The sequence below is a fragment of the Bactrocera neohumeralis genome, chromosome 2 (assembly GCF_024586455.1).
Source record: "Bactrocera neohumeralis isolate Rockhampton chromosome 2, APGP_CSIRO_Bneo_wtdbg2-racon-allhic-juicebox.fasta_v2, whole genome shotgun sequence".
In the NCBI taxonomy this organism is placed as follows: Eukaryota; Metazoa; Arthropoda; class Insecta; order Diptera; family Tephritidae; genus Bactrocera; species Bactrocera neohumeralis.
The window spans coordinates 79,449,389-79,472,884 of NC_065919.1; the positions used below are offsets into that span (position 1 = coordinate 79,449,389).

At 32.1% G+C, this 23,496-nt stretch overlaps 1 protein-coding gene across 40 annotated transcripts in view; it reads right to left on the reverse strand.

The window, feature by feature from the left end:
* Nucleotides 1-23,496, reverse strand: part of LOC126765566 (calcium-activated potassium channel slowpoke) — a 165,831-nt gene that overhangs the window by 7,202 nt on the left and 135,133 nt on the right. For 9 of the 40 annotated variants that reach the window (XM_050483283.1, XM_050483186.1, XM_050483188.1 and 6 more), the window contains 6 exons: nt 18,140-18,190; nt 14,269-14,295; nt 8,386-8,460; nt 4,366-4,398; nt 1,931-2,087; nt 992-1,057 (listed from right to left, as the gene is read on the reverse strand). In XM_050483283.1, the coding sequence (XP_050339240.1) occupies nt 992-1,057; nt 1,931-2,087; nt 4,366-4,398; nt 8,386-8,460; nt 14,269-14,295; nt 18,140-18,190 (409 nt within the window). Of the gene's footprint in view, nt 1-991; nt 1,058-1,930; nt 2,088-4,365; nt 4,399-8,385; nt 8,461-14,268; nt 14,296-18,139; nt 18,191-22,909; nt 22,982-23,496 lie in introns of all 40 variants that reach the window. The other 31 variants (XM_050483245.1, XM_050483236.1, XM_050483227.1 and 28 more) reach the window with 12 other exon arrangements.

Sequence of the window (23,496 nt, forward strand, 5' to 3'; positions counted from 1 at the left end):
AAGTATAAAAGTGTATAATAATTTTCAAACATTTAATGTTAAAATTACTTCAACATTTATTTCAAATTATTTTATAATAAATAAGCACATTTAATTTATAATTATAATTATATAACTAACATATATATAATAAACACGAGTACCAAAAGTGATGGAAGACAGGCAATGTACAATAACGAGCATTATTATAAACTTATTTAACAGTAATAAATCGAAGAAATTGCTAAATGATTATATAATCGACTTATGTATATATGTATATAGTATTTATGTATATGTATATAATGTAACAGCCACTTTGAAAGCTCGTTTTTCATAATTTGAGTGGAATGGATTTTAAAGGCACAGCGAGATAAGTATAACTGTGAGTGATTGGAAAGAAAAGCGCGTAAAAGCGAGTAAATATTGAGTCAATCGTGTGATTATATGCGTATGTGTGCTTGTTTATGTGATCAAGATTTTGTATGTAGATGTACATATGTATTTACAAACACGCAGTACATTGTTTGAGACATGAATTTTATGAACAAAAACCGTGTATGAAGTATGGCAAAAATATTCTGATACTTCTTCGTAATCAAACTACGTGTTTTTTGTTTTGACATTTGAAAATTGGATGCAAATATAGCGACGAAAATTACCAGTTAATAAATGTACGAAAAATTGCAAAACATGACTGGAGAGTGCATACAAATAATTGTAGTTGTAAATTATTTACACACCTACTGATGTAGACACACACATTTACAAAAAAAAATTGAATACAACAAAAACATGCAATATCATATTGCAAATATTGCATGTGATATAAGTAAATGCGACAATATACAAAGACGATAGATAGATAGAATCGATAGAACAAGTGGGTGAATAAGAGTGTGAAACAAACGTTGTAGAATAGTAGTGAAAAAGGCAACAACAACAACTATGTTTTGTGTGACATTTTAAGTGAAAGCATTCAAATTTCTATAAGTTTAGAATGGACGCATACATGAGCTTTTTAACTTCGTAAGCGAGTTGATAGCCCGCATATGGGTTAGCATCGTTTTCTGGCGGCCTGAAACAAAATTTTTCATTAAGTGTTGGCTTTTGTTGCTGTTATTATTATTGTTATTATGCTAATACATATTTGCATTTGACATTGCTTACAAAGATAATACATATAGGTATGTATAAGTATATATTTATTAGTAGAGAAACATATTTTCAGAGTTGTGGTAGACAAAAGTAATTATATAACAATTTTTTTTTTGTTGGAAGTTTTCTTAATTTTTATTTAATTACAATCAATAAGCTGCATATTGTACAAACGCTTGCTGTTAGAGACTTATAAAAAAAACGGAAAACAACTTGGATGATAAAAATTTAAAATTAAATTTTTTACACTGGGAAAAAATGTTATGCCAAAATGAAATTTTTGATGATTTTTGCAGAAGTTTGCGCAAAGTATAAATAAAATTATAGATGCGTGAAAGTACACAGCGCAAAAATAATAAAACTTAAATATTAAACATTTGCTAAATTGCTGTATTCTTCAATATGAAGTGCTTAGGCACTGCTAACTAACACTTTGTGGACTGCAATTTGGAAAAGTGGGCGCGCTTAGAAGCAGCTAAACTAAAGTTTTGAAAATATATTTTTTATAGTAAATGCCTAGGCGCTGCCTTTAGCTAATTTATATATTGTTTATATAATGGCTATTTTACCAATAATAAATGTTGCCATTAATTTAATAATAATTATTTATAAAATATTAATAATAATTAATTATTATTTTTTTCACTTCATAGAGTCTATTGTTTCTTAAGCCGTTCTGCGTTAAAGCTTTTTCATAAACAATTTTTCTAAGCATTTCAGCATAAATTTATTGTATAGTATAATAACTTTTAAATTTTTTATATTGCTTATAATATCATTTGCTCATACTCACCTGTTGTATTGTGATGGTGATATCACCTGGCCCTCAACCTGTTGTCGATTGATTGTTGGTTTCACCTTGTTAACTTGTTTCGCGGCTATTGAATTCATATGCAACCCTGTACTACCGTTGCCGGTGCCGTTCGTGCGGCGACCATTGCGATTTATGACTGTAAATAGAAATTTAACGGTTTCTTAGTCTAGATACATATTTCAAATACACATAAAACATAAATACATCCATACACAAAGTATATTTTTTACATCTTCTTGAATTTAGTTTTAGATTAGCCGTATTTACATATGTAGCGTCACTTAAAATGCAAAACAACGTATCATCAAAAAAACATCATTGAGTTTTTTGTTGCTTACGATTTGCTACATCATATTACATTTATGAAGCATAAAATTTTCAATTTCCGCTGTCATATAACCAATGTATAACCAGTATGTAACCAATATATAACCATTTCATAACCAAAACACAAATTTCGTTTCAATATGAGTCGTTTTTCGTTCGCCTGTCAGCTTATGAAAAGTGATGTTACGTTATTTTGCACTTTAGCTGACGATAGGAAGGTGCCGCAAAATGTTTAGTCAAAATAATTTACGTACAAAATTTAGTAGTTCAATATCACTCTAGAATGACTAAATATACATTTCAGAAGATTGCTTGAATGAGATCGAAAAATTTTATAAGAACTTTTCAAAACAATTCCATGTTAAATGCATATTGTTTTTTGGTTTCATTACTATAAAATAACGATATGCAAGTAAGTAGTCTACTTTGGATTTGTCATAACCGACTTCCGGGTCATTAAGATGCAAAATGATTATTGCAGGGTTAAGACGCGATTTTATAAATTCACAAATGAATGAACTTGCTACAAAATACTAATATTTCAAAGGTTTCTTAATTTTTTCTACATTTGGGTAGTCATACCAGTTACTTACTTTGTACTTTCGAATAGTCATGCCAATTACTTATAATTTTAAATTCAGCGTAAAACTATTTAATACAAAAATTATACAATTCATTGCAATATGCAATTGTTGACGAAAAATAGTTTCATCGATCTTTCTGCGACACCCTCTAATATAAGTTTTAACCATTTGACACGTATACATACATTAATATTTAAGGCTTTGTTGCCAATTTGTTTTTAATTGTAATTATTATTTTTTAGTTTGATTAATATTTGTTTTTGGTTTGGGAAGTAGCAACACTTGGACTTATTACTTTCTGTTTATCATAATTCTACTGAAATTAATACAGTATTGCACTTAGTTTCTGATTTCTGGTTTAATTTTGTGATTTTTCGTATTCTTTAAAGATTATTTTAGACATTTCGAGGATATTTGTTCTTTTAAAGTCAGCGACATCTAGAAAACTAAGCAATTATTCAGTTTGAACGTAGTTAAATATCGACTGTATTTAGCATAGCGCTCATAAGGCTTCAATAACTGGCTTCGGTCAAGGTTGTGCTTGGTTGGAGCCGTCATAAGGGCTCTACGTGCTACCCGTTATTGCTTTGATAAGAATGCTGAAAGTTGTCTGATCACTCGTTTTTGAAATCTTCATTATTTTAGTTGGATTAGAAGCTTACAAAAATATAATTTGATAATTATTTTAAAAATATCTGCCCATACCACGTAGTTGTATCTGGTCAACCCATTGCGGAATTCGCCTATGACGATAGTCACGTTGAACTCATTCTTTAAATATAAGTATATAAACTTCTTGTGAGTTTATCTGTTTTTTTATAGTATGAACAGACGATAGTTATTAATTTTAATGAGAACCTGTTGCTGTTCAAAAAAAAAAAAAATGTAGTGAGAATAAAACTTGTTTAGATTTTAAATGAATTGTGGTTGCATCCGCGCGAGTACCTTGATAGTCGTACTACGGAACGGACCCAAATTTATATCCGGCGTTTAATTCTCAGTTATTGAAGAACCCGCATAGGTGATCTAGTGACTGATGCCCAGAGCATACTGAAATTATGGAGGGAACACTTATCCAGCCTTCAGAATGGCAGTGAAAGCATAACACCAGGAGATGGTGAACGAGATTCCCCAATCGATGACGATGGAGCGGACATTCCATTGCACGACTATGAAGAATTATCCGTCTGAAGAACAACAAAGCGGAGGGGGCCGATGGATTGCTGGTCGGGCTATTCAAAAAAGGCTGTGAAGAACTGATATGGAGCATGCATCAGCTTCTTTATAGAATATGGTCAAAAGCATGCTCAACGATTGGAATTTAAGTGTGCTTTACCCAATCCACAAAAAGGCTGACTGTAGTATATCAATAAATAATAGAAAACCCTAGAAACACTATAACAAAACTGGTAAATCTCACTTTCCTAAAATGTCGCTGACTTGAATGGAGCGCTTGCTGCCGTTGAACATTTAAACAAAACACAACACTTTGTAAATACTTACGGTTCACATCCTCTCTATCGCGTGTCATGTCACCTAATCACCACCAAAGCGTTTTTAAAAAAATAAGTATATACAAGAAAGAAAACGAACTTTAGAAAATGGGCATTTGTTATGTTTGCGGCGATTAGTTTGAAAAGAAAGGTAAATTTTTCAAACATTTGTGTACGCGTGTGTAATATAATTTGGTTGTGTTGTTATCTTTTGTAGCGACACTACAAACATATACAAGTATAAGTAAGTGAGTAAAAAGTATGCATTATAAGTAATTAAAAAGCATGTGAAATAAAACGGTACCAGATGATTACTATGTTTTAGCAGTTTGCTGCGGTTTTTCGTGTGCCAAAAACTACAAATTTGGTTGTTATTTTCGTTTTCCTTTTTGCAAGTTAGCGTTTGAGCGTGAACACTGGCATATTGCAGCTGTTGTTGTACATAATACATTTAGCATATATTTTAATAGTTTTGGAAATACGCTGGACTACACTCTGGCTATTTCAAGTATTCAAAATTTTTCACTTTTTTGTGACTATTTAGTTCAACGATATAAGAATTATATACGGAACTATGGGAAATTGAATTAAACTATGAATATTAAATACTGTACTTTCAATCACGAATTAGGACAATTCTATGTAGAAGAGAGAGAGAGAAAAAGAGTACTAGAAAGTGTGTGAGTACAAAGTAATACAAGTATATGTAGAGAAAATGTTTTTCATAAACACAAAAGAAATTATATAACAGTTATGAAATAGTTGATTTGTAGTGACTACAAGTACTTGTATATACACACACATATATAGTTATGTAGATGAAATTACAAGTTTTACAATTTTTTAGTTGAAATAGTAATTAACAAGCATAATTCATAGTATATTTATAGTAGAAAGCAAATCAGTGAAAAACGTTAAAAAATATTTATTTCAAATACAGTAATGAGTACCAAGTACGAATAGTAGTAATTGAATTACTTATACAAGTAGTGGAACGAGTAAATGTCAAAGTTAATACACACACGTATAAAGAGAAATTGTCATCACTAAGTTGTTGTTATTATTATTGTTTTTACAGTTTATAGTAGACACACACGATAAACGGTAAATGTAATTACTTTTTTATGTAAGTAACCGGTTCTAGAGTTATTGTAAGAAAAAAATAATTCAAACATACAAGTAACTGAAAAGTACCTGGTAGGTAAGGGTTATGCTACCTACAACACGACATTGATTTAATGTGTTAACGGGTTTTAATTATTTTTTACCACTATTTAATGTATATTATATGAATCAAAAAGTAATTAAAAGTTTCTCTAAATAGAAAAAAGAAATTAAAATGTACATTAATGTAATCGTAAAACTAACCTCAATTGAAAAACCTCATGATTTTTGGTATATTTCTCTAACCTTCGCTTACAATTAAAAATTTCAAGTGATAAACTTCTTCCGTTTCATTTCCTAAATATATATAAAAACATTTTTAACCAAGCATAAATTATTTTTGGAATTGCAAGAATGTATGTTTAAAGAGAAAACCAGGCTTCAAAAGGAAAAGTCTTAAGTCTTGAAGATTTTAAGAATTACAAAAGGTTTTCTGAACGTCTTAGGAATTATAAAAACTCAACTTTGGTACCCCCAATCGATGACAATGGAACGGACGTTTCATTGCCCGACCATGAAGAAGTTCGAATAGCAATTACCCGTCTGAAGAACAACAAAGCGGAGGGAGCTGATCGATTGATATGCACACATGGTACGTCTCCGAGCCGCTTGATACCAAACGAGGTTTTAAGCAAGGCGACTTCTTCAATCTACAATATTCGTGAGTGTACAACTGCTGGGCGATGTTGTCGATATCATTGGCCAACTGCGCCGTTAGTACTGCTTTCTCCTGGATAAGGAAGCGAAGCAAATGGGTCTGGCAAGTCGAAATATCTATTGTTATCAAACAAACCGTCGTCGCACTCGCCACTTGGCTCTCATGTTATTGCTGACAGTCTTAACTTTGAAGTCGTAGATAATTTCGTCTATCTTGGAATCAACATTACCTTCAACAACAATGTCAGCCTCGAAATCCAAGCTTAGAATAACTCTTGCAAACAGGTGCTACTTCGGACTGAGTAGGCAATTAAGAAGTAAAGTCCTCTCTCGACGGTGAGTGATTCTACGAGTCACTCATCATACCCGTCTAGCTATATGGTGAAGAGGTATGGACGATGACAACATCTGATGAGTCGGCGAGTTACGAGTTTTCGAGGTTCTGCGGAAGTTTTGTGGTCTTTTGGGCATTAGCAACGGCGAATACCGCAGTTGTATGAGATATGCGACAAAATACATATGTAGTTCAGCGAATTAAGATACCTGTTGTCTCTGGCGAGATCATCTCGGCCGATTGGATAAAAACACTTCAGCTCTGAGAAAAATCGACGCAGTACCCGCCGGGGGAAGCAGAAGAATAGGAAGACCTTCATTCCGCTGGAGAGAACAGGTAGAGAGGAACCTGGCTATACTTAGTATCTCGAATTGGCGCCAAATTTTTAAAAGAAGAAATGCCGCGATGTTGTTAACTCGGCTAAAATATCTACTTTTTCACTAAAATATGTTGAACTTTGTGCTTGAAGATGTCGTTTTACGGGTAGTTTTCCTTTATATCTATATTCCTTTTTATATGAAGAAAATATCAACCAAAAGTCATTAAAATGTTGTTATTGGGATTAGTGATTCCGACAACAACTCATCAAATTGAAAAGAGTGATTACTTGAAACGCGCAGAATTAGCGGACAATAATTTTCCACAAAGCTCGGCCTCATACTGCACCATCGATTAAAAACTAATTGGAAAACACCGGCTAGAAAATTTTGCCTCGGCGGCTTTATAGCCCAGAACTTGCCCTTTCTAACTACTACTTGCTTCGGTCGATGCAGAAGGTCTCAATGGAACACGGTTGGCATCAGAACAGGGTCTCAGAAATGGGCTTGATTCATTCTTGCTCGCCAAGCCATCATAGTTCTTTTGGTATGTAATAAGCAAATTGCCTAAGCGATGGAAATGAATAATACTGTGGTATACATATATTTTTCTTAAAAATAAAAGCAAAATGACAAAAAATGGTTATTAATACAATACAAAAATAAATATTTTAATGAGAGACATTTATTTGGATCTTGAAGAGATCTTTCACTGATTTTCAATATGTTTAGATGTTTTTGGATAATCATTTTTTATTATTTTAATGAAAGATTTGAAGTAATTGTGAGTACAATTAAAACTGAGAGGTTATTTCTGTAGAACTATTCAACGCCAGATCTATGCATCATTTCAAAACAAAAACAGAGAATATAAAATAATCATATTATGATTTTTTAAGCGAAACTCAAAGAAATCATCTGTAAAACAGGAAGAAAACTACCCAGGCGAAAATTCCTTACCATAAAAATTACATTTTTATTTTATTTTATTTAAATCGATTGTAAGAATATTTGCGCTCAATTGAAGATTTACACAAAAATTTATTAAATAGCTAACTACCATACTTGAATAACCCGTTCCGGAATTAAAAAAAAAGTTTAAAGTTCTAGAAATTGTTAAATATGCAACAAAGTAAGAATGTGATGAACAAAAAACTTTCTTTACATATAAAAAAATGATAGATTGCGAACTCAAAATTTGAAAAAAAGAATAGAAGCACATCTTAGAGGGTTGTGTGGGTATTACATTTTGTACATACGAGTGCGTGTGCATGTAAGTGTCTACAAAATTGTTTTTTATCATTTATTTCTTGCTTTTTAAGTTGAGCAATTACAATTTAGCGCATGTTGAAAAAATTCCTTCTTTTCCATTGTAAAGTATTTCTTTGAAATGAATTTGTGAATGAAACGGTATGAGATTTATAAAAATGAATAAACCGATAATGCTGATTTTACGGTAAACGGATGAATGGAAAATTATTCTGTGTGTGTGTGCGTGTGTATATATGCGCGAACTGTGTGTGTAATAGTATAGGTATTGTAGAATTCTTTTCATTACCCGTTACTGATCCGCGCACATGCACCCGCTTGGGCAACTCGGGCGGCGTAAATGTGGGTGCTGGATGGAAATCATCTGTAAGATATTCACTAATCAGCATTCTCGCAAAAAATTATGTTTTATTTTGTTTTTTTTTTTTTTTTAATTCATCAATATGTCTTGCAATTTTAGTTTTAATATTGTTTGTTTCATGTTTTCTCTTTCTTTTTATTTTGGTATTTTTGGGTTATAATTTCAATGCGTGAGCTATAAATTATAGTATGAGCGTTTTGTTTACGTCACTACGTGTTCCTTGCTAATTACTTTGTTTTTGATTTATTGAATTTAAAGGTTTAAATTAAATTATTTGTTTTTAAGTTTTTGTTTAAGATAACTAGTAAAAATTAAACTAAACAGTTTGCATTAAATTATTGTTACTGGAGGTAACATTGTTGTGGAAGTTAAGTTGGGATAACAGAAAAAACGGTGTAAAATATTTAGAAAAATATATAATTTTAAAATATTACTAAAATTATTGTAAAAAATAAATAATAAATATTCGCTTGTACGAATATTTTATGAATTTTATGATCCATATAAAGTATAAAAAGAATGTTTTTAGAGGTCTATAAGTTTCTACACTTATAGCTATCAAACTAGCTAGCAAAGCAAAGTGTTTGATATTTGTGTTCAGCATATTGTGGTAGATTACCATGTAAGGCCTTACTCCTGCATAATTAATTTCAATTCTCGAACTTTTGACAATTTTAAGCTTTGCTTCATTTTGGGCAATGATCTATGTTACCAATAACATTTTCCTAACCGTTTTTTTGAACAGGTGATCCAAGTACTTTTTCAATAGACTTTTTCAGTGAAGAAAATATAGCAGCCGTAGCTGAGAGTTTACACGAAGACCGTGGAGAGTCGATTCGGCGCCGTTCGCAGCAACTCGGACTGACGTATGGAACTACTTGGCACACTCTACGTCGAGATCTTTAATTGAAAGCGTACAAAATGCAGCTTGTGCAAGAACTGAAGTCACTCGACCTTCTAAAGAGACATCGCTTCGCTCTATGGGCTCGTCCCAAGAAGATCCGACGATTTCGAGCCAAATTTTTTCAGCGATGAGGCCCATTTACGAGCAATCCGAAGAGCTTTAGGAAAACCTGTAATTTCATTCTGAAAAAACAATAGTTTGGTGTGGTTTGTGGGTGGGTGGAGTCATGAAATGATACCGGTGAGAACGTAACCGTCAATGACGAACGTTATCGCGCCATGTTAACCGACTATTCGATGCGTGAAATTGAAGTTCGTGATCTCGGCGACATTTGGTGTCAACAAGACAAGGCCACACTTCCCACACAGCGCATAAATCAATACAAATCCATTCAATGAGAGAAAATGAATGAGAACACTTCAGTGAGCAGATAATGTACGTTTTGTGCCGGTCGATTGGCACCCAAGATCGTGTGTTGCCACACCGTTAGACTTTTCCCTGTGGGGATATATAAAGTCTAAAGTCAATCCCGCTTCGACTCGAACCTTGGAACATAACATCACGCGTGTCATTCGCCAGTTAACAGTCAAAATGCTCTAACGAATAATGGAAAATTAGACTTAAAGGTTGGATCATCTGAGACATAGCCGCAGTCAATAATTGAAAGAGATAATCTTCAAAAACCAAATGCCAAATAATGTTCTTTTGAGTGATAATAAACATTCACCATTGAATTTTAAGAACGACAAGCGAATATTCTTCAAAAAAAAAATTAATGTCATAAGTTAATATATTAAATTAATTAAACTTAGTTGAAATTTAATTTAACCCATAACCTAAAATATTTATAATTAGTGCAATCATAATTTAGAGAACTGACAAAAATCAAAGAGTAAAAGAATTAATTTGAGGAAGAGTAACAAAAATGTACAAAAAGGGAAGGCAAACATGTTTTTTTATTAAGTTCGAATGCAAATTTTCAGCTTTTGGAAAGAGGAAATCAATTTAAGGCAACTATTTTACATGCTCAGTTCAATATTTAGTTAAAATCGTGTATAAAAAGTGTTCGTATATAAATGTTTGTTTGGTGATTCAAAGAATTTAAGCAATAATAAAATTAGAAGTACATAAATATTCGACCAGGAAGTCTATAAAAAAGAGCTGAGAGTGAAAATTGGCAACATGCACAGCAACATACGCATATATGCTTTATGGATGGATTTGTTAAACATGCAACAGCTTAGCATTAACTACATACACACATGGCAACAACAACTAAACGGCGACTTAACGGTACATATGCACATTCCACGACTACTTAAGTGAAGAAAATAGTTAAGCACTAGTATATACATATATAAATATGTGACTAGTTTGTTGCAGTTATAGCCGCTAGAGTTATAAGCTAACAATAAATAGAAGAAATATGCTACAAGATAATATAAGAAGATTATGTACGAATGCACACATGTGTATTCGAAAGTAAATATAGTGTTGCGCAAGCATTTTCTAAAATTCTTTGCGTAAGTGCAAGCATAGCTAAAGCAGGCAAGTTCCTTGAAAATATTGCTTATAAAGAAGTTAACTTCCAACATGTTCTTTTGTGTGTGTTAATTAAGTACATATATATTTTTTAAACAAACACTGCATATCTACTTAAATACATATACAATAGTTATTGAGTGTATAACTGTCTAAATAATTTTGATGATAACTTTATTTTTGACTCGGAAGACCACATCAGCTGTAAAATTCAACATGGTCTAACTACTAGATTTGACTATTTTTATTGAACTTAGTACTGTTATTGATCGTCAATAACAGAAGAGATATCAGATATATTGCTGGCTTCGAATTCGAAGTAATTCTCTAGATTCAGTTCTATTAATTTCCTTCTTTCTTTCCTTCCACTCCATTTGATGTTGAATGAAGTTCCAGGCATTAAACTGATATCTTTACAGCGTGAGAAAATTGAAAAAACTGTTATTTTCGATGAGAATCTCGCTTTTTGGTTTATTTATAATAGATTTTGGGTACCGTAGAAAAAAAAATTACGTTTGGCTGACCAAATTTAGAAAAAAGCTGTTGTTTTATGCATCATTTTCTATTTCAAATCGAAATTTTGGGAACTGTAGTTATACAGTTTTCAAAAATTGCATTCTCTAAGCAACATCAGTGTAAATCTAAGTTCAGGCTCTGACTGAAATCTTAGCTCGTTTGTGTGTTACCAAATTATCATATAATTTTAGACTTTATACATATGTATGCAATATTCTACACGTGCAAATGTACTAAGTACTCTATAGCATATGCTTAAATATACTATACATATTTATATATATATAGTTTGAAATTATACAACGGACCCATAATTTTACATACTACTTTACATTTTCTATAATTATCCTTCTATAAGACACTTAAAAAATTTAATTTCTATTGCTACAATACAATTTAATTAGGTCATATTCTAAAAACCTCAAAATGTAAATACTATCTAAGATGCTACGTAATTAACGAAAACTAACTAAAACTAGAACTATATATTTTATAACCGCGGCTAAAGCTATCGAGCTTTCAGTTATTATTTGCGTCATTTGCGAGATCTTGTATATAGTGAGCGTTTCTTATTCTTTGGTACTCTCTGTTTCGCTATTGATTTTTTTCAGTGTTTTTCAAAAGTTTCATTAATAACGCCAAATCGATGTGACCAGGGCTTTTGTATATCTAACTATAAAATTTTAACGCTTAGCTATTTCGAAGTTATTAAAAAAAATTTTGAAGAGATCTTAATATACATTTGGTATTCCTGATATTTTTTGAACAACCCCATTCCATTATAAATATTTCTTAATTTGATTCATGGTGTTTTCATAAGATGTTGAGTATTGAAAAATGTTCATACAAACAAAATCCAATAAATATTTGTTTAAATCAAGAAATCAAGTAGACCACACGGCAAGCGAATAACTAGTACTTCTTCCAGAATGGGATATTTCCCTCTCCTATGGAATGTACTGTTTAATCGGCCAATGGGCGTACTATTCGTAACACCATCACCTATCTTGAGACCCAGCATTCATTATTGGATAATATTATACCGAATAGGCCACGTTCAGCAGGCAGTGAAGAAAATATAGCAGCCATAGCTGAGAGTGTACACGAAGACCGTGAAGAGTCGATTCGGCGCCGTTCGCAGCAACTCGGACTGACGTATGGAAGGACTTGGCGCATTTTACGTTGAGATCTTAAATTGAAATTATACAAAATACAGCTCGTGCATGAACTGAAGCCGCTGCTCAAGTAACATCGCTTCGCTCTATGCGCTCTTGAAAAATTTTTAGAAGATCCAACTTTTGGAGCCACAATTTTTTTTAACCATGAGGTTCATACCTGGCTGAATGGGTATGTAAACAAAAGCAAAATTGCCACATTTGGGACGAAAAACAATCTGAAGCGATTCAAAAGCTGCCATTTCATGCAGAAAAAACAACGGTTTTGGTATGTTTTGTGAGTGGGGAGAATAAGAGTCTTCAAAAATGATACGGGTGAGAACGTAACCGTCAATGGCGACCGTTATCGCGTCATGCTAACCGACTATTTGATGCCTGAAATTGAAGCTCATGATATCGGCACCATTTGGTTTCAACAGATCATTCTTCACACAACGCATCAATCAATGGATTGAGAAAACACTTCAGTGAGCAGATAATTACACGTTTTGTTTCGGTCGATTGGCGACCAAGATCGTGTGATACCACACCGTTGGACTTTTTTCTGTAGGGATATGTAAAGTCTAAAGTCTATGCAAGCAATGCTGCTTCCATTTAGGCCCATTCACCAGTTAGTCGAATGAGTCATCGAAAATTGGACTCACCAGATGGATCATCTGAGACATAGCCGCAGCCAACATTTGAGAGAAATAATCTTAAAAAAATAAATGCCAAAGAATGTTTGAATGATAATAAACATTTGCCATTAAATTTTAAGTTTTCGTGTTTTTTCTTTATAAAAGTAGGAAGCCTCGAAATGTATCGCCGGTACAGAGGAAGTTCATTTTTTTTCTTGTTTTTTAATAACTTCAAAATGTCTTTGCGTATAATTACATTGCAATATTAATATTTAAGAGCATAAATTATATAAATAACTACTTAGTATCAATAATCAAGTAGTCATAAAAATACATACATACATATAATATAGATGCATTTATATTTAATGTATGCAAAATTTTTAAACAAAAGCGAATAGTATAATACCTAAGCAGATTATGCAAAAAAAAAATTGTATTTATGTAAATATATATTTAAACATATAGAATGTGTTTATTTATAACCTTCAAATGCTAGGGCGAACGCCGCAGTTGCTCAGAACCCAGACACAAATTACAACAATTAGATATATATAAACTCGATGCGAACACACACATACGAATAATACCTATTTACTAATTATTTAATGTAAAGTTTAAAGAAAATCTCATTTCAAAATTAAATAAAGCCGCATATCGCATGTATTATCGACTAAAATCTAAGTACAATTTCAAGAGCTGAATACAAAATGTTTATTATGAATACATATATAATACATATAATATTTGCGTTCCAAAATTGTTCCATGAACAGTTGTCTATGTATGCACGAGTATATGCAGCGCCTATTCAAGTCGCACTCGCTAACCGAGTTCGACAGCAAAGCGTTTTCGAGCGTTCGGTGGTTCAGTGTATTTTAACACATACATTCAAAAAAAAAAAACTAGAAAAATGCAGAACCAATTCATTAATTCATTATTGTTTGTACGAGTACGAGTAGTTGGTAATTAAAGTTTCGAATTGTATTGCAAGTACATTATGTACTCCGTACTATGTACCATGTATATAGTATATAGTTATGTTTATTTGCACTTACTTGAGTAGAGCGAGTACTCATCGTCTTCTAGCCATTTCGTACAAAATTTGTTGTATTTTTTGTTTGTTGTTGTATTATTATTTTTTTGGTTAGATATAATATTATTGTAGTTTAATACACATACAATTTGATTAAGTCAGTGAAAATACATATTGATAAAGACACAACGTCGATTACGTAAATAATATGCTTAAAAATTTAAGGAAATATAAATAAAATTTATAATCAAAAGCAAGAGAAAGAACTGAAGGTCTTTTACAACTAATGTATTTTAAAAACATAATATTTATTGTGACCACAAAATTGGTGTTTTATGAAAAAATACAAAAAATGAACAGCTCAAGAAATGCATAATGTATGAGTATTTGTTTTTCGAAAGGTTGGAAGCTCTAAAATTACAGAGTGTTATTCTTTTAGGAAGTAACTGAAAAACTCGTTGCTGAAAGACCGGAGACTTTGCCCTCTAATTTTTTTAAGTCTATTCCTTTTCGATCAATAAATACATCAGCTTGTATAGAAATTTTAACACCTTTAATGATATTTCTAAACACCAAAGAAAAACATTTGAAGTTCAAGCTACAAATGTCACCAGTCATGAGTTGGATGGTGGCTCAGCAGGAAGCAGCTCAGGTTAACTAGTCTAATTTACCTCTAGGGGGAGCAGTAAGCTCTTGTAGTTCGATTCAATATGCACATTGCGGGAGTATCCTCATGGCTGAGGTTTAAACCCAACTACGTCAGAGATTTTGGAAAGGTCTCGAATCCGACTAATGTGAAATAGACACTTACTACTGATAGCAAAAAATAGTAAGACTTTTTAATTTAAATTTTGCGCGAAAAGCCTTTCGACGAAATATTTTTTTTCAAGGTTGGTATGACTGTCAGTGACATCTGTGCCAAATTTTATATCAAAAAATAATTAGTGGTTCGTTTACGCTCGTCTTTCATTAAATTTTGTTAGCGGAATTCAATTTCTGGTGCCGAAACGTTGGAAAAGGCCTTCCGTGATAATTGTTTGTCGCGAGTAAGTGCTTTTGATTGGTCCAAATTATTCAAAGAGGGTCGAGAACGCGTTGATTACGAACCACGTCCAATACGACCATCAACATCAACTGCTGATCAACACATCAATAAAATAACGGAATTGCTGCTTGGGAATTGACGATTTATATTCAGAAGTCTTACTGACATCGTTGGAATATCGAAAGTATCAATGAAAAACATTTTGAAAGATGGGCTTGAGAAAAGTGAAAGCACGATTGATTTCAATTTCACTCATATTTTCCGAAAAACAGAGTCGCATTAACCTCTGTGAAACAATGCTCTCCGACTCCCCGAATGTCAACATATTATTACTGACGATGTGTATTGGATCTATGCTTATGACTCGGAAACACACGGTTAGTCGGTCGAATATCGTGGTAAAAGTGAGCCGAAGCCGAAAAAACCACGTCAAAGCTGATCAAAAATCAAGGTTATTGTAAAAGTTTTCTTCGATTATCGAGGTGTGGTGCACTCCGAATTCCTTCAGACCGGCCAAACTGTCAACAATGGATACTATTTGAGTGTTATGTGTCGTTTGCGCGAAGCTATAATGCACCGTCGCATATTTTCTTCGCATTGTTTCTTGGTGAGTTTGTTGCCAAATTTTCAACAAATATCGTGCCGTATTCACTGGTTTTAGCTCCGTGTGAGGAAACCGTTTTGAATCAATTAAACGTGAAGCACCACAAGCAATGAGGGCTATTCCGGAAATTGACTACAACAACGGGGTGATTATTTTGAGGGGGCAACATACATTTAAGAATAAATTCAGAATTGTAAAATATGAACAAAATCTTACTATTTTTTGCTCAGAGTAGTAATACTACCAAACAATAATTGTTGTTTAGAGGTGCTGATTGAGGCATTGTTTTGATCCTGTGCTTTGAGCACCGTGGGCTGAGGCTGTAACACCGCGTTTACCAACGAAAAAAAAACGGACATTGACTGTGATTGAGTCATGGCCTCCTTGATTGAGAATAAAAACGACTTCAGAGTTTAAGATTCCACAAAAAACACTATCACAATTTTGCCTTCAAATTTTAACAAATATGTATACATGAATTATGATTGGGAACTCCTCAGAGGTCTAAACCATTCTTCTCATTTCTTTAATCATTCCGTATTAATTTTGGTTAACATGGAGGCTTCAGTGGAAAATAATTTAAGAAGAAACCTTTTTTGTATTTTTGATTGCTTTGGTTGTTCTATAATAAGTTCAAAAATTTTGTATTATATAATTTATTTATATTTTAATTGCTTAGATATATCGATATACACATATGGATCTTGAAACAGATTACTTGTTGGTTTTTTATTTTGTTCTGTTCTTATTTTTTTTGGACTTTAAATCTTTCGAAATATTTGTGGTCGCAATAAAAATATAAAAAAAAATAATAAAAATATATTTATTTAAGAAGTCATCGAATAATAAACCAAAGAAGAAATCGCACTACTACTGCTGCATGAAAAGTATACGATAATAAAAGTCTGACACAACAATGATTACAAAGATGAAGATATAAAATTTACAGAGTCGATTTTGTGACATTTTGGTTGTGTATGTTGGTAACGATTTTTATAGACTAAAACGTAAAAAGTGTTGACTTTGTTGTGATTCATGACGTTTTTTGTTACACAGCGAAAAAGTTTGCAGAAATTTACGACTAGAAAAATTGCTGAATAACGGATAAAATATTGTATGAAAAAAAAACATGTAAAACAATGGAATTGGAACGCTTAAGAGTATGAGAACGATTAGGAAACACACGGTAAATAGTTTATGCAATAAATAGTACATATGTATGTATAGTATGTATGTAGATGTTTACGGGTGTGTACGCTTACTAAAGTAAATGGACATTGATATTCGATTGCAGTACTACAGATAACGCGCATGAAGTATTATGCAATATCTAATACATAGGTGATAGTAGTAAATGGAGATGTGTTAGTGTGTGTGTGGGTAGTGCTGAATCGAATTTGTATAATTTTTTTTTTTTGTTGTTAGAGGATTTCAAAAACGTTTTTAGAAAACTCGCCAAGAATCAAATTTTTTGGTAGTCACTTGTTGTTTTTGTATGGCCACACGCACACACACACACACTGCTATTTTATGAATGTTACAACACTTAAACACATATATAGATTACTTTTTTTTTTTGAAGAATAAGCTGTGAGAGATGAAAAATATTGTAACAAGATTCAGAATTTTATGCTTGAAATTAAATTTTCTTATGAATAATTGACGGATGATTAACTGTTAAGCGGGGTGAAAGTGTAAGGCGACACATAAAAACAGTTCGTAAGCATTTTAGGGGAAAAGTGGCAGGTCGTGAGCACAGTGGAGGGCGTGGCGACACTTTGCAACATTGAAATTTAGCCGCAACCACGTATTTGTTTTCAATTATGTTCCTAATTATGCTTTTAGAGGCCAAGAACTGTGCTGCCTTAGGCTCTACTTGCGTTTGCTGGTCACGTGACCGATTTTTCTTATGTATTTATGCTAAGAACACTGAAAAAAAAGCATTTACTAACACATTTTGGAATACGTTGATATTTTTCAAATGTACATAACAGTGTATATATGCATGTATGTGTGTATATATGCAGTTTGGATTACAACACAAATGTCTGTTGCGTCATGTGTGTGGAAAATGTTAGCTTGTTGGTGTAAATTAATTAAGCTTCGCATGAGACTAATACCGAAAACATATAGTTCAAAACAAAAAAAAATATGTCAGTAAATAAATTTTGAAATTGAAACAAAAAAAAAACAAAAACAACATAAAAACATGTATTAAATGCATATTTGAATTTTTATACGTACTTGCACGTCCCACCATTTGGACGGCGCGGACGCCTTTCCTGAATGTGGCCACTGTTTCGTTCATAGAAATACACACAGTTTTTTTGTTTGGCGTTTTTTGTTTAGAGAGGAACGTGTGAAAAGGTAATGACAGAATAATGAGAGATTTATGTTGATAATTTTTTTTTTTTTTGGTTTTCATCATTCAAATCTAAATGAAATTACAAAACAAAAATCACAGAATATAAGAACACAAAATTACCAAAAAACCAAAATTCAGCACAAAAGTACACATAAGGAAATCATGTCGAAATGAATGAAATAAATTAAGCGACAAAAGTAATGATTTACGTTATTATAAAAAGTAGAAAATCATGTTTTTGTACAACAGCAGTGACATTTTATTCATAGCCTTAATTACAAAAAACACTCGTTAGTGTTTGCATATTTAGTAAAAAGTAATTTAATATTTGTATGTAAATACATAATACATATATATAGAACTCGTACCAGTGTTATACTATCCATAGTTCATTGAGGTGCTTTTGATGGAGTTTCATATTACTTACTAAATTGTTATACAGGGTTTTCCAACAAGAGTGATATGATTTCTTTCAAACAATAGATTAAGACTAATTTTTAAGGAAACTCAAATGTATTATATTTCATTTAGTGCGAGGTACAATCGATACAATTAATATCATTCGAATGGAATCCACGACTACTTTTGCAGGATATCGAATTTGATGAACCCAATTTTCGAGTACTTTTTCCCCTAAATCAAGTGCAATGTCATGAACATAATAAAGATTGTAGAGCATTTGGTTTATTGCTGAATACCATTGACTCAAATAACCCCACAAGAAGTAGTCTAATTGTCTTAAATTACAACTTCTTGGAGGCCATTCAATGTCATATTTTCTTGAAATAATCTAATATCCATACTTTTGGTTGTTGCACGTGAGAAGATTTTATTTGAATTTCAATTATAAATCAGAGAAATTTACCAACATTTTTGGTAAACAGTCAACTATAGGTAGTGGGGTCAAAATATTCGGTACCTAGGGGCTTGAACTGTCTTTGTTGTCCATACAAAATTTGGTTGATAAGGGTCTGGCGGATCTCGATATATGTGATTTGCCCTTAAAGTGTAAAGTAATTTTGACCGAGGCTCCAAACCATCTCGGGGATAAAATGTAATGTCTCTGGCGTATTTAGTTATTCATTTGTCGCGCTTTAAAGAGTTTTTAACAGGACATGTCCACGCTCACGTTCTCAAAGTCCTTTTTCTCAGGTGCCCCCTGCATTGCAATCTTGTGCCAAATAACAGTTCTATATCTTAATTTTGTGCTTAGTTATGGCACTTTATAGGTTTTAAGTTAATGGCGGTTTTTGGGCGTGGTAGAGGTTCGATTATGCCCCTAAAAAGATTCGTAATTTTCCAAGGATATATCAATTTTTACTCAAGTTACAGCTTGCACAGACGGATAAACGCACAGACAGTCACTCGGATTTCAAATCGTCTCGTCATCCTGATCATCTGTAACAACATGTTGCAAGAGTATAAAAATTACAGATCATGACAAATTAAATATGGCAAATTTGTCACTTATCATATCATCCTTATTGGAAAACCCGGTATATTTTTTGTTTTCGCTAAGTAATACCTTTTCCAAAAAAAAAAAATTTCTGTACTTTTTAAATATACCTAAATTATAATATTTTGGTTAAAAATTTAATTTTCGAACTAAAATTTAATTGTTTCAAAACTTTCGCAAACTTTTTTAAACATTTAAGTCTACTATTTATTCTTGTTTGCATTTCACCGCAATATTTTTTGGCTTTGACCTTACGACTTGTAGTTTATGTGCCTAAGCAGCAAAAAAGTATTTGCCAATATCAAAAAATCCCGTTAATGCGATCACATATTGTATGAGCTTAGATAGCTACCTCAGCATCCACATTTTTCCTAATCTTTTAACAGTGTTGCGGACAATTCCAGCTATTTTTATTACAACATTCGAAAATCTAAAGTTGATCCGGCGAATAGCTTCGGAGATATGAGCGTGTTGGTAAGAATATGTTAACTTAGTATAATTGGCTCAATATGGAACATTATTTTTGCGAATAATCAGCTTTCAGGCGGATGGGACGGGATATATTGCAAGGCTCTCAAACTCCAAATTAAGAGAGAAAAAAATCAAGTTTTTTACCAAATTAATGGAATTGCTGGTTTAATTTGTTTACCACCTAGTATTATTGATAAATTATTTTTATTATGATTTGGTTCGAGATTTACAATATGCTGAATAGTGAGCTTCTACTGTCATGGGGTCATAATATCTTCTTTTTATTACGATAAAGTGTTAACGAAAATTGAATATTAAAGTCGAAAAATTCATTGCAAAAGTATGAATTCGATATGTACAAATGTTACAAGTAGTAAAAGTGCAAAGAGATTATTATGATGATAGGAAAGAGTGTATAGTGAAAATTCAGTCACTCTTCTTATACAGTATGAAGATGAAATGTGTATCCGTACAAGTGTTATATGTAACATATAGTATACTAAATATGTATAGTAATCTGAGGTTTGAAATTTGGATTGCACGCAATAAATGCATATATGAGGCACGAAAGTTTGCTTGATGTGAGTGAATGCATTTTGATGATAACATCAAAAAAGTTAAAGAAACAGTGCTTGAAAATAGTTATGTTAGCATGAGAGAGATTGCAGAGATTCCCAACATCTCTCATGGATCGACCACAAAATTTTGGTCAATGTTTTGGATATGTAGAATGCCAATGTTGGACTCATATCAAAGTACTTGAATCTTTTGCAAAAACGATGTCGGCAAAAAATTGCTTAAGACAATTGCTATGAGATTTTGGTGTTATGAATATGTCATTACGCTGTCCGCCAATCTTGCTAATAGCGCTCGGAAAATGACCTATAACCTAAAAAAAACCAAAATTCGTTGAAAGCACTGAAGTTCATCCAAGCCGACGCTTATAAAAGGTTTATGGAAAACTGGATTAAGCGTTGGCATGATTTTACCTGGCTCAAACAGTGGTGATAATAAAGATTTTCATTAAAATACGTGAAAATGTATTTTTTTTTTAGTCCGGGTCTAATTTGATGGGATGGTACTTTTTTGTTGGCTATAGCGCCTTTGTGTGCTCAAAGCTGAAACACATTGGAACTCACAGCTAACCCTTAAAAATCTTAGAGATCATTTATAAAATCTAAATTATTGCTAAATTACCATAAGATAATTTAGCTCGTGTGGCCCGTGTAAACGTCTTGTAACTTATTGAGCGCTGGTAGAAGTAGATCAAAATGATGCAACTGTTTTTCACACTAGGCGAGTTCATATGAGACTTCGCCATTCTTATATTAACATACAGTACTTTAATTTGACAAAAAAGTGTTCATTTAACCTGGATATGTTATAATTATGTAAAGCCTTTGCGAAACTTATCTTATTGCTATTTTTTACTTCTATAATATATTAGCTCCTTAGTCTTAAGTTTTTAATATACTATCTACTTCTTCTATAAAGCATCAATGTTATTCTAAGTTGCTGAGGGATTAGGAGTGATGTGTTTTAAGCTTCGGCATAAAGGGTTCATATGGGTCTAAAATTATAAGACCTTTTATGGAATGCAATATGTAGCTAAATGCTTTTGTGTTCCTTCTAAAGCATGGTTAAACTTTTTGAAGAGTAAATATATAAGATTTTAAGCTCAATAATATATTTATTTTGCCTCGGCGCATTTACAGAGCAATCAATTTGGGGTTTTAGAATATTGGTATAAAACTTTTGTAAAATAATTAACAATGCTTCATAATTGCAGTATGTATACTGAGAACAGAATTTCAAAACTACTATTTGAAAGTTTTCGAAACCAAAGCAATACCCTGCTTTAAGCGTAACATGTATTTTAATGCTTAAAGCCAAGCTGGGATTCTAATTATGTGTACATGAAACATGTGTTGTATGTAGCATATATTGTCCTAATATAAGCTCGCTCTATTAAGCGCTTTATCAGCAGTCCCTTTCAAGGCTAGAGATTTCGTCTACTTATTTGTATTGAGCGTGACTATCTGTACTATTTTAAAAGCGGCTTATGTTTGAAAATTGGTTTGTATTATTATTTCTTAGGGGCAACTTTTGCTCTAAAAAGTTGCTAGCAAAATATACACTATGCATTTAGTATTATGTTATACCATATATTTATTTTTTTTTTAATTTTTTTTGCAAATAAAGTTGGTAGAAGAGCGCGTAAATAATCATTAACTCCATGTAGCAGCCAGGAATAACATGTAGTTGCATATGTACACATAGATATAAAGTATATTAGTGTGGTATGTATGTAAATAGCTAGCTGGCATTTTTGGCGTTAAAACACTTATGTACGCATGTATGTAAGTATGTTAAGGCACATTTAAAAGAAATTGCGAAAATTACAAGAAATAGCGTAACTTTGCTTATGTAAAATGGCGGTTTGCTAACTGCTGGTTTAGTCAACTTATAGTTTACGCTTTTGTTAGGTACTTCAGGCAATTGCTTTGAGTTAATGATTTGCATTTTTTTTTATTTTATTTTATTTGTTTACTGTTATAACTATGCATTTGGCAAGGTAATGCAATGATGTTTTTGTTGTTCTTGTGTGATTATTTTTGGATTAAGCAAAAATTTGGTTTGGATTATAACTAAAATTATGGTTACTTTCATTATTACTATTAATTTGCTTAGGATTTTTGTTTTGTTTGGCTAATTTGCATACCCTCCATTTGGTTAAGGACTGAGGTAATGCCTTGATTCACCATTCCGGTCTGCATCATAATCATGCCCACATCTGTAAGATGGTTTACAATTTGTTGTTGTTGTTTGGTTTTGCTTCAAATGTTTATATAATACATATAAGAAATCAATGAATGTTTTAATTTCGATTTGAGTTTCCAAAATAATTATATATGCATATGTATTTGTAAATGTAAAATGTATAGCTACTACAGAAATACTTATGTTTTAGTATTAGTTAGGTATATTTCGCATAAGTAAACGATACGTGTGATTGATGAAATGCGCTCTATTATGTATACTTGTACTGGTTTATTAGAAGACTTACGACCTTGGCCATAACGTGGCGCACAGTGGGGGAAATTGTATTTATTAAAGAACCGTTGCTGATATCTTTACCCTTAAGATTTATTGTGTTAGTATATGATAGGTTATATTATTTATTTTGTAAATAGTCCAACAAACAATGCGAGAAGTGTTCGGTAGACTTTTTGATATAAATTTGGCGGTAAATTTTTTTTAAATTTTCTTGTAGGAAATAGTAAGAACATAATGGTATTTAAAAATGAA